Below are 14,409 nucleotides of genomic sequence, written 5' to 3'. Positions count from 1 at the left end.
TGCAGAGGTGTGGACTCGAGTCATGTGACTTGGACTCGAGTCAGACTCGAGTCATGAATTTGATGACTTCAGACTCGACTTGGACTTGCATAACAATGACTTTGTCCCACCTCTGGTTGTTTGTGATGGTGGTGGTGTTGGTGGTGGTGTTGGTGGTGTTGATGGTGGTGTTGATGGTGGTGTTGTTGATGGTGGTGTTGGTGGTCTTTGTGTTGGTGGTGTTGGTGGTGGTGTTGGTGTTGGTGGTGTTGATGGTGGTGGTATTCTTGGTGTTGGTGGTGTTGATGGTGGTGTTGTTGATTGTGGTGTTGTTGGTGGTCGTGTTGGTGGTGGTGGTCTTGGTGGTGGTGTTGGTTGTGGTGGTGTTAGTGGTGTTGATGGAGGTGATGTTGATGGGGGTGGTATTGGTGATGTTTTTGGTTATGGTGTTGATGGTGGTGATAGTCTTGTTGGTGGTGGTGGTGGTGTTGGTGGTGGTGGTGTTGGTGTTGATGGTGTTGATGGTGGTGTTGTTGATTGTACGATCCATCCTGGGTTTAACCAGGCTGGATTGTGTGAGGGGCTCACAAATACTTGAACGATCTGGAGACATTCCCACCAGTAAGCTCCTCCGGCAGGCAAGGCTGCATTGGCTGGGTCTTGTAGACCGCATACCCAAGCAGTTTCTTTTGGTTGCATAAAGGGGGCTAAACGGGCACGACATGGGCTGTCAAAATATGGACTGATGCTGTATGGGAGGATGTGGAGCTGAGTGGACTTGCAGAAGACTGGTATCAGCGGTGTGGATAGCATCCTTCACGAGGAAGCTCGTGAAGGATCCCACGGGCAGTAGGAGGCAGTCGCCTTCCAACAACAACTGAGGACAGAGGAGTGACGCTCACAGCGAGTAGCGGATAAAATTCAACAAGTTGGCACAGTTGGGGATACAGCTGGTGTATCTGCCAGTCATCTCAGCCAACCTTTGGAACCTGGGTCTATCCCGTGACGTCGTCAGCCTTCGACACTTCACGTGGACTAAAAGTGCACCTGGCCCGGTACAGACGCCGTGGTGTCATCACCCCTACTTAGTGGCGAATGTCGGTTGTTGTTGTTGTTTTTGTATTTCGTGTTGTGAGTGAGTGGTGATGATGTGAGTCTGTGTTGATGATGTGGGTTCATGGTGAGGATGTAAGCCCGCGTTGTGACTCGTGTTGAGATCTGGGAGCCCTCATGCCCCCTCGACTCTTTGTGATCCTCGCCTTCGTCTCCTGCTCCGCACGCAGAGACCCGGACTGTGCGAGAGACGCTGTGAGTTCTGTGCACCCTGCTCTGCAAGTTGCTGCCATGGAGGTACGTGTGGCTCTTCGACTCGTGTGGTGAAGTATGGATGGACGTGTGCTCTCCACTCTGCGTGTGGCTACCTGTCGCCTATCCATATACCTGAGTGTGCATCTACTTGCCTGCCTGAGTGTGTGTGCATCTATCAGAGTATCTCCCCTGAGATCCTGTCTGTGTACCTGCCTGTCTACACGTGAATAATCTACAGTACTTGTATCTATCCACTACTGGATGAAGGCCTCCTTCCCTGAGTTCCTGCTACCCCTCATGATCCTGGCATAATCCACCAAGCACCGATTTTGTCGCTCCATCTCTCTGGAAGCTGTCCTCTCAAACGTGTTCCGATACTTGGCTGCAGCTCCGTTATTCTTCTTGACCATCGGCCATCGTTGTTCCTCCTGGCCGTGGCATGTCCTGGCCCAGCCCCTCTTCTCTTAACAGTTTGAAGGATGCCATTAACCTGCGTGTGTCCTCTAAATCCACACGTGTCTCATTGTAAATCCAAGTGTGACATCAGATATTGGCCAAATATCCCAACGCTGAGAACTGACACAACATCTTGGCAGGACCCTCCTGATTGTGGAGCCCAGGATCTCAGAGATCCTGGCTCAGTGCTCACCTCCTGCACTTTCCCCAACATCTTGCTAAAGTTTACATGGTGGACCTTTGTCTTTGTGTGTGTGTGTAGATGAGCCGAGCTGGAGAGGCGAGGAGTAAGGGTGAATCTTGCACCACATGGAGTGCGCTGTCCTCAGAGGGCACCGCCTCCATCTGCAGCAAATCACCGCAAGGTAAGAACAGTAATGAGGGACGTCACAGAGGGCCATGGTGAATGGTGGAACATCACAATGGTCATGTTGCATGGTGGATGTCACAGTGACCGTGATGCATTGGAGATTTCATAGCGGCCATGATGCATGGGTGATATCCAGGTGGCCACGTTGCATGAGGGACTTCATGTTGGCAGTGTTGCATGCGGGACTTAATGGTAGCCATGTTGCATGGGGGACTGCATCATGGTGGCCATGTTGCATGGGGATGATTATCTGTGCTCTGGCCTCAGCACATCACACGCTTTCAGATGCACTTCCGATATTAGGAAGCCAATGGAGCTATACACTTTTAAATCATCTAGATTGAAAACTACTTTCTTTAGAACTTTTCATGTTTAGAATAATTTTCCTTCCCCCGCGTATCCATTTGGCACCATTGCCTACGTACGGTGCAAAAGAAGTTCAACATACATACAGACATAACTGGTATTGGCCAAAACATCCCAATCCTGTAATATTTTCCTACAAATTGCTCAACTTTGGGATCACACAGATGTTGTTATTCTCATGTCTGCAGAAATCATGGCTCTCTTTGGCGCTCACTTGACCAACCGTGAGAAGCTAGAACTCGCAGCCATGTAGGAAGTGTGGTACTTTGCACTGTTCAACAAATCTCAGGGATTCAACAATGATGGATACGACGACTACGAACGAAATTACATTCTGGTGAGGCTCGCAACAAAACACCAGCTGTGGGGGCGGTCACAGGGCCCATCGGTAGCGTGGTTTGTGGCTTCTTGTCATTGCACCTGAAGTACCAACCAGGGCTATCACACACACCAATGCACTTCAGAATCAAAATGTTTTTATCGCGAGTAAATCCCATTGAGCTAAGAAGCTCTATTTTGAAGGGTGACTGAGCCAGCAGACATCAGAACATTCCACAATGACAGATTTAAAAAACGTAATCATTACAGAAAATATATTAGAAAATTACATTCTCACTTAAATCTTGACTTAAAGCTTTCGTGACTGCAGGAATTCATATTTTTGGGTCTTTCGGTAAAGTCACGTAGATAGGTTCAAAGAAAATAAAAACTAAAACTACTACGTTTCAATCGCAACAAAATCGGTCGACTTCAGGAAAATGGGGGTTAGCTTCCAAAGGCAAACTGTTTATTAGGGTTTGAAATGGGCATAGCCCAAATGTCAGCAGCCAATATTAATGCAAGTGGTGGGCAGCCAACCCGACAGTTTCAGATCTGCCTTATGTTCGTGAACATAAGGCAGATCCGAAACTAGGTAGGATCTGAAACACGGTAGGACCAATACCTCAGCCGTGGCTGATCATTGTTTTAATGCAGTGGGCTCACATGAAATGTATTTCTCTAAGACGAAGGTACTTTGCAAGCCCACTGGCTATCAACAAAGATTCATTCATGAAGCCATCCATTTTTATCGACACAGACACAATTTAAACCGAGAAGATGGGTACAAACTGAGTAATCATTGGAAGGACGTTATCAACCAGTTTAAGTCATAACTGGCTATGATCTTCCCATCCTACCACCTACTGATGATAGTTGTGCTTTTGCCCATTTCAAACTTGCGCTTTCATACTAACACAGCCACTTTGCGTGCCGACCCCTCGGTTGTGGCTCTGCGATATTCCAGTAACATACTAATCTGTCATTAACATGATAATTTTCACCCGGCAACCCTTTGATTGTTTTTAGTTTTTAGTTATATTCTTTCAATCTATGTACGTGACTTTACCGAAAGATCTTCTTGGTTATTTCGGTAAAGTCACGTAGAATGGAAATAATAAAATAATAAAAATACAACATAATAAAATAATAAAAATAAAACATAATAAAATAATAAAAATAAACATAATAAAATAATACAAATAAAACATAATAAAATACAATTCTCACGACGTTTCAGCCACAACGCAAGCAGCCGTCCTCAGGTGAAGAACAGGTCTGTCAGAAAGACAGCGTCTGAATGACGCAGGAAATGATGGGCTGTGAAGCTGTTTGTTAACACGTGCCCAGTAGAATCAGAAGTATTTATACTGCAGGAAATCCAATGGGCTGTTAAGCTGTTTCATCTTCTTGGTTCTTTCGGTAAAGTCACGTAGAATGGAAATAATAAAATAATAAAAATAAAACATAATAAAATAATTCTCACGACGTTTCGGCCACAACGCAAGCAGCCGTCCTCAGGTGAAGAACAGGTCTGTCGGGGAGACACCGTCTGAATGAACACCACCAGGCTTGGCAGCATATATTTAATCTGGGTTGGAGGGGGAAGAGCGCCTTGACAAAGGAATTTGCATATCCCAAAGAATATACATTTTCACTTCTTAAACTTTGTGATTTTAATTATATTCACTTTAAATGATTGTACCTTTTGTGCAGTTCCGGCATGAGCACCTCCGCTATCGCTATGAGGTGCTGAAGAAGATTGGAGAAGGAGGTCAAGGCCAGGTGATCCAGTGCCTTGATCACAAAAGAAACATCCTGGTGGCCATCAAGATCCTGGTGTCACCATCGAGGTAAGACTTCAGAGCCGCGCCGTCACGAGGCCGATGTTGTTGTTAAGTCCGTTACCACGGGCAGCCGTGCGATGCAGCGGTGACACTCGTACATCAAAGCGAGAAGGGGGGCCTGGGTTCGACTCCTGATTCGGGTGCTCTGCTGTATGGAGTCTGCATGTTCTACCCCTGTTCTGCATCAGTTCCTTCTGGGTTCTCAGATTTTTCCTCCCTAAAGCTTAAATACACACACAGTGTAAACTAATATTGGGGCAAAACATCTCATTGCTGAAAGATTACCTGCACATTACGGTAATTCCTCATTTAATGCTGTAGATACATTCCTTAAAAGTTCAGCGTTCAGTAAAAAAGTATTGAGCGAAAATAATTTTCCTATAAATAATCTAATAATAATGGTTGGCGAGATACAATGCACTCATACACCTTGAGATGACGAGACCAATGACTGAGGGTATGCCGTTACGTTACTTTATCATTGCGAGTAATGTATCATTGCAGCTCAAGAAAGTAGTTTGTTGTCGACTACTCACAGATCGTGTTATAACGGGCGGGTTTCGTGTTTTAACAGGCGTGTTCTACGTTATAACGTGAAGCGTTCCGTGTTGCAATGGGCGCGTTCGTGTTATTACGGGCACATTCCGCGTTATGCGAAAAGTGTGCCCGAATGTAAGAGGCACATTAAAGTGAGAATGCGTTGTGTTCATATTCTTAGGTTTTTTCGGTAAAGTCACGTCTATTCTTAGTCTTAAGCCTCACCTTACCATATTAATAAAAAGTGTGCCGTACTTGGCCCTTCCCCTCTTAAACCATTATATATACGGAGTGGTAGCTCTTGTAATCTCTCATTTACTTGATACAGCTGTCGTGGCTGTGACGGTTCCACCTGAAGACGGAGGCTTGTGTTGCCTCCAAAACGTCGTGATTTTTATTTTATTTTTATTTTACTTTTATTAATTTGAATTTTTTACCTACGTGACTTTACCGAAAAAACCTAACAATATGAATCCTTGCAGTCACGAAAGCTTCAAATCTAGAATTAATGCGTTGTGTTAACATGAGTTTGCATTTAGATTTCTCAAATGACCAATCCGATTTGAATGGTTCTTCACTTTCAAATCCTATTGGGTGCCCTACACCGGCTCCTGCTCCCTCTGTGGGAGCTCCTAACCAATGTTAGTCGAGTGTGCTACTGGAACTCCTGGTGCTGTTAGACCTGGTGAATTCATATTTAATTATTTTATTGTAAGTAGAATTTGGCTCTGGATATCCCTTAAGTAAATGTAGGCTCTTCATTTGTGGACTTCCTCTGTGCAGCTCCAAGCAAGAAACATACCAGAAGATGGAGCTCCAGATAGCTCTGGAACTTCAGGACGAGGGCAGTGATGAAGATTTCAACGTCATCAAAGTCCTGAACATATTTCATTTCCGAGGACACTACTGTATCGTCATGGAGCTGTTGAAGTATGTACTGCATGCCCCCCCCCCTCCGCCAATAATGTGGTTAACTAACTTAACTTTTTAGAAGCGACCAGACCACAAATAAAAGCTTAACAAAGTAGCATTTTTCTTCTTGGTTCTTTCGGTAAAGTCACGTAGAATGGAAATAATAAAATAATAAAAATAAAACATAATAAAATAATTCTCACGACGTTTCGGCCACAACGCAAGTAGCCGTCCTCAGGTGAAGAATCCCTGCAGTCACGAAAGCTTTAAATCTAAAAGTAGCATTTTGATTATAAATGTGGAGGGGAAAACCAGTGGACCCACAGAAAAATTCACATGCCCACGGGGAGAACATGCAAACTCCAAATCTACAGGCATCACGGTCGGGATCAAACCTAGGACCTCCTCCATACCAGGCGGGGGAGATGTCATCTCGCCACCGCGGCAAGCTGTTAATTCTTAATTTTGGAGCTTTCGTGACTGCAGGAATTACTCTTTGGTTCTTTCGGTAAAGTCACGTATAAAGATAAAATAATAAATTAAATAATAGCATACTACGACGTTTTGATTGCAACACAAGCAATCATCATCAGGTATAAATAAAATAGCAACAAAAATCTAACCATAAAACTATAGACAAACATATGTATCTTGGTGATATCTGTCTGCTTATATGTCTGTCTATAGTTTTCTGGTTACATTTTTGTTGCTATTTCATTTCATTTATACCTGATGATGATTGCTTGTGTTGCAATCGAAACGTCGTAGTATGCTATTATTAAATTTATTATTTTATCTTTATACGTGACTTTACCGAAAGAACCAAAGAGTAAGCTGTTAATGTTGAGATGCCCACGCCACCACCCATGCATTGTAATCCTGTGGAGCTGCCATGTGCCACGGGTGCATTGGAGGCCACTTGTCTTTCCTCCATTAGCCCTGCCACTTTCACCAACCCACGCCTCCACTCAATCAGCAGGGTGGCTGCATGGCAGTGGTGATGCTTGTGCCTCTCGGCGAAAATCCCCTGTGTTGAGTTTTTATCTTCTCCCAATGGATAACCCTCCACTACCCGGCAACAAAGCCAATGAAATCAAGTTGTCAAGTGGGCAGATATGCCAACTGATTTGGTTTATGGGCAAATTGACGACCTCAACCCACACGGAACTATAACTCTTAATATTGGTCATAAACGTGCACGTGAACGTACAATATGAACGTGATTATCGTTATCAGAATCAGTGCAGCATTGTAGGGGATGGTACTGATGCCGTGTTTTTGTTGCTGCTTCTGCCTCTCTCACAGGGAGAGCCTTCATGAAGTGATTAGGAATGCGGGGCTCCGGCGGTTGGACATGGCGATGGTGAAAACCTACACCAGGGGCATCCTCAAGTTCTTGCGCCACATCAATTCCAGGAAAATCGTCCACGCGGACATCAAGCCTGTGAGTGGACACAGCGTTCAGCTTTCACTTTGGTGCAGAGGTGTATCACTCTTTGGTTCTTTCGGTAAAGTCACGTATAAAGATAAAATAAGAAATAAAATAATAGCATACGACGTTTCGATTGCAACACAAGCAATCGTCATCAGGTATAAAAGAAATAGCAACAAAAATCTAACCAGCAAACTATAGACAGACATATAAGCAGACAGACATCGCAAAGATACATAGAGAGAGAACACACATCGGCACACCAGAGAACGTTTCTGTGACGAGGCCTTAAATAGAGAGAGGGGGGTGGGGGCGGAGAGGGAGGGGTTAGAGAAAAAATTAGCATGTCAATGAGTAGGACGACGGGTGACAAAGTACGCAAGCTTTGTACGTGACTTTACCGAAAGAACCAAAGAGTAATTCCTGCAGTCACGAAAGCTACAAATTAAGATTGCAGAGGTGTATCTTTATTGAGGACTCGTTCCACAGAGAAAACCGGCCGTGTTGATCACAGGGTCGATACGTTAGCTCTGCCCATCTCACTGGAAGGAGGCAGGGTCATGCTACCTCTGGTGAATGTGATCTGGTATGAATTAAACTATCGTGTAGAATCGTGTCACTCTTGGGGACTCACCAGAGAGAAAACCGGCAACGTTGATCAGCGTTGCCCCAAACCCTGGGAGACATGAAATGGAGTAAAAAAATTAACCCGTAAAAACAAAGTTTTTCACTATAAATCCTTTATATGCGTGGCATCGGTTTTATTTTATTATTCATTTCTGGTTTTCTTGAGTAAGAGTTCATTTTTATCACATTGGTATTTTAAATTAAATATGACATTTTTTTTTCCTAAAAAGTGTAAAATTTAGGAAAAACATTTTTCACGAAAATAAATTGTCACGCACAACGAGTCTGTGTGCAAAATTTTCAGCTCGATTGGATCACGGGAAGTGGGTTAAAAAAACGACCGAAAGATTTGCACGGTCGCAAGCGCGCAAGAAAGCAAGCAAGTGAACTTAATATAAAGGATTTAAAAAGAACAATTTTCAAAACGTGCGAAATGTGCATTTTGGCCTGACAACTGCTCGTTATCGAATTCCAATCTGCAAATTGAAAACGTCCAAAGACAAAGGTGCAGTAGAAAGCTTCACGGAATCCGTGCACTCTCTTGTGTGTGGCTTTTTGTCTCTAACTCGTTAACGGGCACTCATCCAGCTGTGAGCTCCATGCAGCTCTCCTGTTGGAGCAACGGCAATCGGTTGTCAATAGAGCCACCCCCCTTCACTTTGATGGTGCCTGAGAGTGCTTTGAACGTGACACGCCTCTACTCACATCTACAATTTTGACGCATCTTCTTGGTTCTTTCGGTAAAGTCACGTAGAAGGGAAGTAATAATAAAATAATAAAAATAATAAAAATAAAACATTATAAAAACATTATAAAACAATTCTCAGGTCACCTGAGGACGGCTGCTTGCGTTGTGGCCGAAACGTCGTGAGAATTGTTTTATTATGTTTTATTTTTATTATTTCCCTTCTACGTGACTTTACCGAAAGAACCAAGAAGATGAATCCCTGCAGTCACGAAAGCTTTAAATCAAAATTTAATTTTGACACATTTGAAAGGGGCACCCCCAGTGACAGCTGTCAGAAAACAGCGAATATTGCACTTGACTGACGCTTGTCGACAGGGCTATGCCTCATCTAGTTCCCCTGTTTAGCGTGTGTCGTGGTATGTGATTGATCCACTGCTGGCTGAATGATATCGGCATAACCTCTGAGTTTGAATTCATTCTACCCCTCCTCCAGGAAAATGTTCTCGTCAAAGACACCGTGACTGGCACCGTGAGGATCACGGACTTTGGCACGAGCTTTTTCGTGGAAAGTCAACGTGAGTAACCTCACCTGGGTGTGTGAGTGTCTGCGTGTGGGTGTCTGTATGGCTGTCTTTATGCATGGGTCTCTCTGCGTCCGTGTGAGTGTCTATATGTCAGTGTCTGTCTGAGTGTGTCTGTGTGTGAGTATCTGAGTGTCTGTACATGTGACTGTTTATGTGCATGACGATGATGCTGTTTAAGACACAGTGTGTACACACGCACATATGTTTGTTGTCCTTGTGATTTTTGTACAGCTATGAATGTTGGTGGGACCCTAGAATACTTGGCTCCGGAGCTGTTGCTGGGCTATAGCTTGACATGTGGAGTGGATATGTGGGCGCTGGGCTGCACGGTGGCGGAGTTGGCGACGGGCAGGGAATTATTCCGGTCCAACAGCCACGAAGATCACCTCCCGCGCTGCATAGAGGTATTTCCCACACGGCGTCTGTCCGCTCGTGATCCCCCTCTCTCTCCTTGGAGTCGTGGGCTATGGGGGTGGCAGGAGGGGGGGTGGCCAATTGGTGATCTGTGAATAACGGCCGTCGTATGTTGCGTGTACACGTGTGTGTCTTGTTTGTGTGGGGGAGCGGTAGTGTAGCGGTCAGTCTGCTGTGCTAGAAACTGAGGTTGATTCCAGCTCATGGGCAACACCAGTGACGATTGTCTGAACTGGTCCTGGGCCTCCTCTAGTTCGAGACAGCCTCAACTGAGTACCTGGTGGAGTGTGTAAAGTATCTGGGTCAATTCTAGATTTGAAGCTTTCGTGACTGCAAGGATTCATATTCTTAGGTTTTTTCGGTAAAGTCACAGGTAAAAAATGAAAAATTAATAAAAGTAAAATAATAAAATAAAAATTACGAAGTTTCGGAGGCAACACAAGCCTCCGTCTTCAGGTGGAACATTCACAGCACGATAGCTGTATCAAGTGAGAGAAATTCCAGAAACAGTCCTTGTATATATACTGGTTGAGGGTGGGAGGAGCCAAGGTAGGCCCTGAATATTATTTTTGTGAGGTTCGGTGCGGCTGAAGCACGCTGTTAGGAATGAGCCTTTGTTGTGTAAACTAGGTGCGGATGATGTAAAGGTGCGTGTAAAAGGGACTGAGCCTTTTTGTTATGTAGAGATGATGCGGCTGAAATCAACCGCCACTCCTGTCTCTGTGTGCCAGAGTGCTGGCCCTCAACAAACGCTGCTAATTTTGCTACTCGATCTAACAGCACTTGTCCCGACAGTGTGCCGAAGCTATACGGGTGACCTTTGTCTTCATGTCAACCATGTGCAGATTCTGGGGATGCCTCCAAGGTACATGGTGAATGGAGCACCCGACAGAACGCAGTTCTTTGGTGAGTTGAAGCGTGGGGTGAATGACAGACCGGATTCAGTTTTAGGGAGTGGCCTCAGGCTGTTGTTATTTTGTTTTGGAGGGGGCGTCTTTGTATTTTACATTACTTGGGTATGTGGGTGGGTAAATGGGTGTGTGGGCAAGTGGATGGGTATGTGGGTGAGTAGGCGAGTAGGTTGGTGGGTAATTGGGCGAATGGGTGAGTGGGTGGGTGAGCGGGTCAGTGAGAGGGTGGGTGAGCGGGTCAGTGAGAGGGTGGGTGGGTGGGTAGATGAGTGGGTGGGTAGATGAGTGGGTAGGTGGATAGGTGAGTGAGCGATTGGGTAGGTGGAAGAGTGTATGGGTGGGTAGGTGGATGAGTGGGTTGATGAATCGGTCAGTAAGTGGGTAGATGGGCGATGTGGTGGTTGGTGACTTCGTCTCTTCCGCTGTGCATGGCTCCTGCAGACCATCGGGGGAAGATGTTCTGCCCAGGCAAGAAAAGGGTTCCGAGGAGCTTCCCACTTCACAGGGTGCTCAAAAGCGATGACCCGGAGTTTGTCGAATTCATCAGCTCCTGTTTGCGGTAAGAACCACCCACCACTCCCACCCCCTCCCCACGAGGATTCCCCCCTCCAATTGATTGGCGACCACTCTCCACCGATCACCAGGAAGATGTGGAGCTGAGTGGACCTGCCAATAAGCGGTACCACTGGCCCTCTGTGGAGTTAGCCCTCTGTGGAGGAGTGGGAGGTCTGTCCAAGCCGCTGCTGGGCATCAGAGGACTGCCACTGCTACTGTGGCTTCCGCTGCTGCTGTGCGTTCCTGGACCTCGTGGGAGAAGGGAAGGAACATCAAAGCTCTCACCATGCCTCTCTCACCACGTGGCCGCGTGTGTCCCCCGTGCATTCTCAACAGATGGGATCCGAATTGTCGTATGACGCCAGTGCAGGTGAAGTACCGGTGAGGATGCTTGACACCGAGGTTGAGGCACACGTGTATTTATTTTACAGTACAACAGTGGGCATATAACACTCGAGGGGTATCGGCCCCCTCACCCGTATAACTGGGGATACACCCCTAGCTATCCCTGACCTACCCCCGAGTCCTCCACTAACGGGCTAGGGGAGGCTGTCTGGCCCGACACTGGCGAGTCGGGCTACGGTACCCGGAGTCCCAGAGTGCTGACTCTGGTTCACGGGACCACGCCGCTGGCTCGGTCCTGCGCGGCCCTGACAAGGGCGGCGTCTCAGGGGAGTCCAGGGCTCTAGCTACCCGGGTCTTCAGTCTTCCCTTCTTCGTTCTAATACTGAGCCCCGAGCTCTCTCTGTCATCCCCTTTTATATTCCCCCACCGGATCACAACCCCGGGCAGCCCTACCCCAGGCTGCCCGATGCGGACGTCGTTGCGGGCACCCCCCCCGTGTACTCCCGGAGCTCCGCCCACTGTGTTTGTTCGCCGTTTAATCCTATGTACAACAGCCCTTCCATAACAGCCCTACATCACCCCCCCTGCACAGCTCGCAGCCGTCCCGGCTGCAACAATTCCAATAAAGGTACCTTTACCCCTTGACCCTCATGTGTGCCTCATTTTTTTTTTTTTTCAACAGAACGCGAATGGAACAACAACAATAACCATACCCCGAAGGGAGAATAAACCGACGCCCCCCCCCCCGAATAAATACGAAATCCGTAAAAGCAAAGTATATACATTCGCCAGGAACCCCCCCAGCGCACACACAACACACACACAACACACACTCAACACACACACAAGACACACACAACACACACACAAGACACACACAACACACACAGCCATAACAACAACGTGCCAAGAGCGCCCCACCAACGCAGCGCCCAGTAACCATAACACGAGAAAATTTTTCAAAAAAAACTCAATAAAATGTTTTTTTCCTCGTCTTCCTGTGCATTACAAGAGTCTGCGCATTTTTGCGCGCGTCCTTGCCGCAGGCCCGTCACATGGGCCAACCCCAGATGACGGACCATCCGATGGCAGCTGTCCCTTTCGAGGTGAGTCCGCGATTGGAGTGGCGAGACCCTCGGCATCCCCCGTGTGGGTTGTTGGGCGCGAGCCCGTCATTCCTGATGTACCTGGGGGCGGAACAGTCGGCAAGACGTCAGGCGAGAGCAACAGAGACGGACCCTCCGAGTCGGTCGACCCCCCACATGTTTGGCCCTGCGTGTGTGGAGTAGGGCCTCGCACCGCAACGAAGGGTTTTAGCCTAGAGGGGTGAACGAACCACCGGCGCTTCCCCCACTTGATACGAACGCACTGAGGTCGCAAAACCTCGACCACCTCGACGGGGCCCCGCCACGGCCGCACCAGTTTCGAGGACGTCGCGAGTGGTACCTGGGGGACAGTGCAGCCATGCCCTGTCCCCCGGCTTCCACTGCAGCACGTGCGCGCGTGCCAGTCTGAGGCGCTCGTTCGCCTTTTGACGCCTGTCGGAATTTAGCATGGCAGCATCCCGTGCCTCAGTCAGTTTTTCAAGGTTAAATTTAACGTGTTCGTCCAATTTTGTCTTACCCAGCGGCGCGGGGATCTGCAGCTGTGCCCGAACAGGTGGGTCATGTTCGCGGCCATACATGAGAAAGAAGGGTGAAAATCCCGTCGCAGCATGGGGGGCCAATCTATATGCTGCCAGGACCCCTTGAATTTGCAAGTCCCAATTGGTCTGTGACTCCGAAACCTGGTGTGACAACATAGACGTGATCATCGGCGGCGGCCGCCAGGACTAGAACCGGCATGTCCCCTGCTGGCCTGCAACGCCCCGACCCCAGGAGGCATGCACATTCGGAGGCGGTTGGCATGCACGACAGAGCGTCCGCGTTGGTGTGGCGAACGCCCTTACGGTAGGTGGTTTCAAAATCGAAATCCTGGAGGACCTCCAACCATCGGGACAATTGTCCCGATGGCTGTTGAACCTTCAGGGCGTACTGCAGTGCCGCATGATCTGTACGGACGGTGAAATGCTGACCGTACAGATATGGGCGATACTGTTGGATGAAATAGACAATTGCCAACAGTTCCCTACGGGTGACACAATATCTTTGCTCCGCTGGAGACAACACCCGACTGCCGTACGCAACCACCCGTTCCACGCCGTCAACCACCTGGGAAAGCACGCCTCCAATACCCGTGTTGCTCGCGTCGGTGTCGAGCAAAAACGGCCTCGAAAAATCTGGGTAAATCAAGGGAGGAGCTTTTACCAGGGCGTCCCGAAGGGAGCAGAAAGCAGCCTCCTCCTCTTGACCCCAGTGGAACCGAACCCCTTTAGATGTTAAAGCGTGCAGGGGTTTTGCAATTGTCGCAAAATCAGCGACGAACCGTCGGTAATACGACGCGAACCCAATGAAACTCCTGACCTCTCCCACCGAGGTGGGAGTCGGCCAGGAGCTGACACACTGCGTTTTGGCGGGATCGGTAGCAATACCTGAGCGTCCCACGATGTGCCCCAAATAACGCACCGAATCGCGCAACAAATGGCATTTTTGGGGTTTGAATTTCAAATTAGCAGCCCGCATCTTTAGGAAAACCGCCCGCAACCTCTGGAGATGTTCATCAAAAGTTTTACCAAAGACGATAACGTCATCCAAATAAATGAGGCACGACTCCCATTGCAATCCAGCCAAAACCAATTCCATTAAACGCTGGAAAGTTGCC

The 14,409-nt window shown here is 47.6% G+C and overlaps 1 protein-coding gene across 1 annotated transcript; it reads left to right on the top strand.

Moving 5' to 3' along the window:
- Positions 1–1,209: 1,209 nt before the first annotated feature.
- Positions 1,210–13,348, top strand: LOC121852553 (dual specificity tyrosine-phosphorylation-regulated kinase 4-like). Its single transcript, XM_042346523.1, has 11 exons — positions 1,210–1,329; positions 4,514–4,650; positions 5,965–6,111; positions 7,399–7,537; positions 9,334–9,415; positions 9,656–9,828; positions 10,684–10,744; positions 11,191–11,308; positions 11,641–11,674; positions 12,696–12,755; positions 13,277–13,348. The coding sequence occupies exons 1-11, from the start codon at positions 1,210–1,212 to the stop codon at positions 13,346–13,348; spliced, it is 1,143 nt and encodes a 380-aa protein (XP_042202457.1).
- The last annotated feature ends 1,061 nt before the right edge of the window (positions 13,349–14,409 follow it).

This window comes from Callorhinchus milii, unplaced genomic scaffold (assembly GCF_018977255.1).
Source record: "Callorhinchus milii isolate IMCB2004 unplaced genomic scaffold, IMCB_Cmil_1.0 Scaffold946, whole genome shotgun sequence".
In the NCBI taxonomy this organism is placed as follows: domain Eukaryota; kingdom Metazoa; phylum Chordata; class Chondrichthyes; order Chimaeriformes; family Callorhinchidae; genus Callorhinchus; species Callorhinchus milii.
Note: the sequence above shows the minus strand (reverse complement) of the source record. Positions and strands in the feature narration are given on the sequence as shown.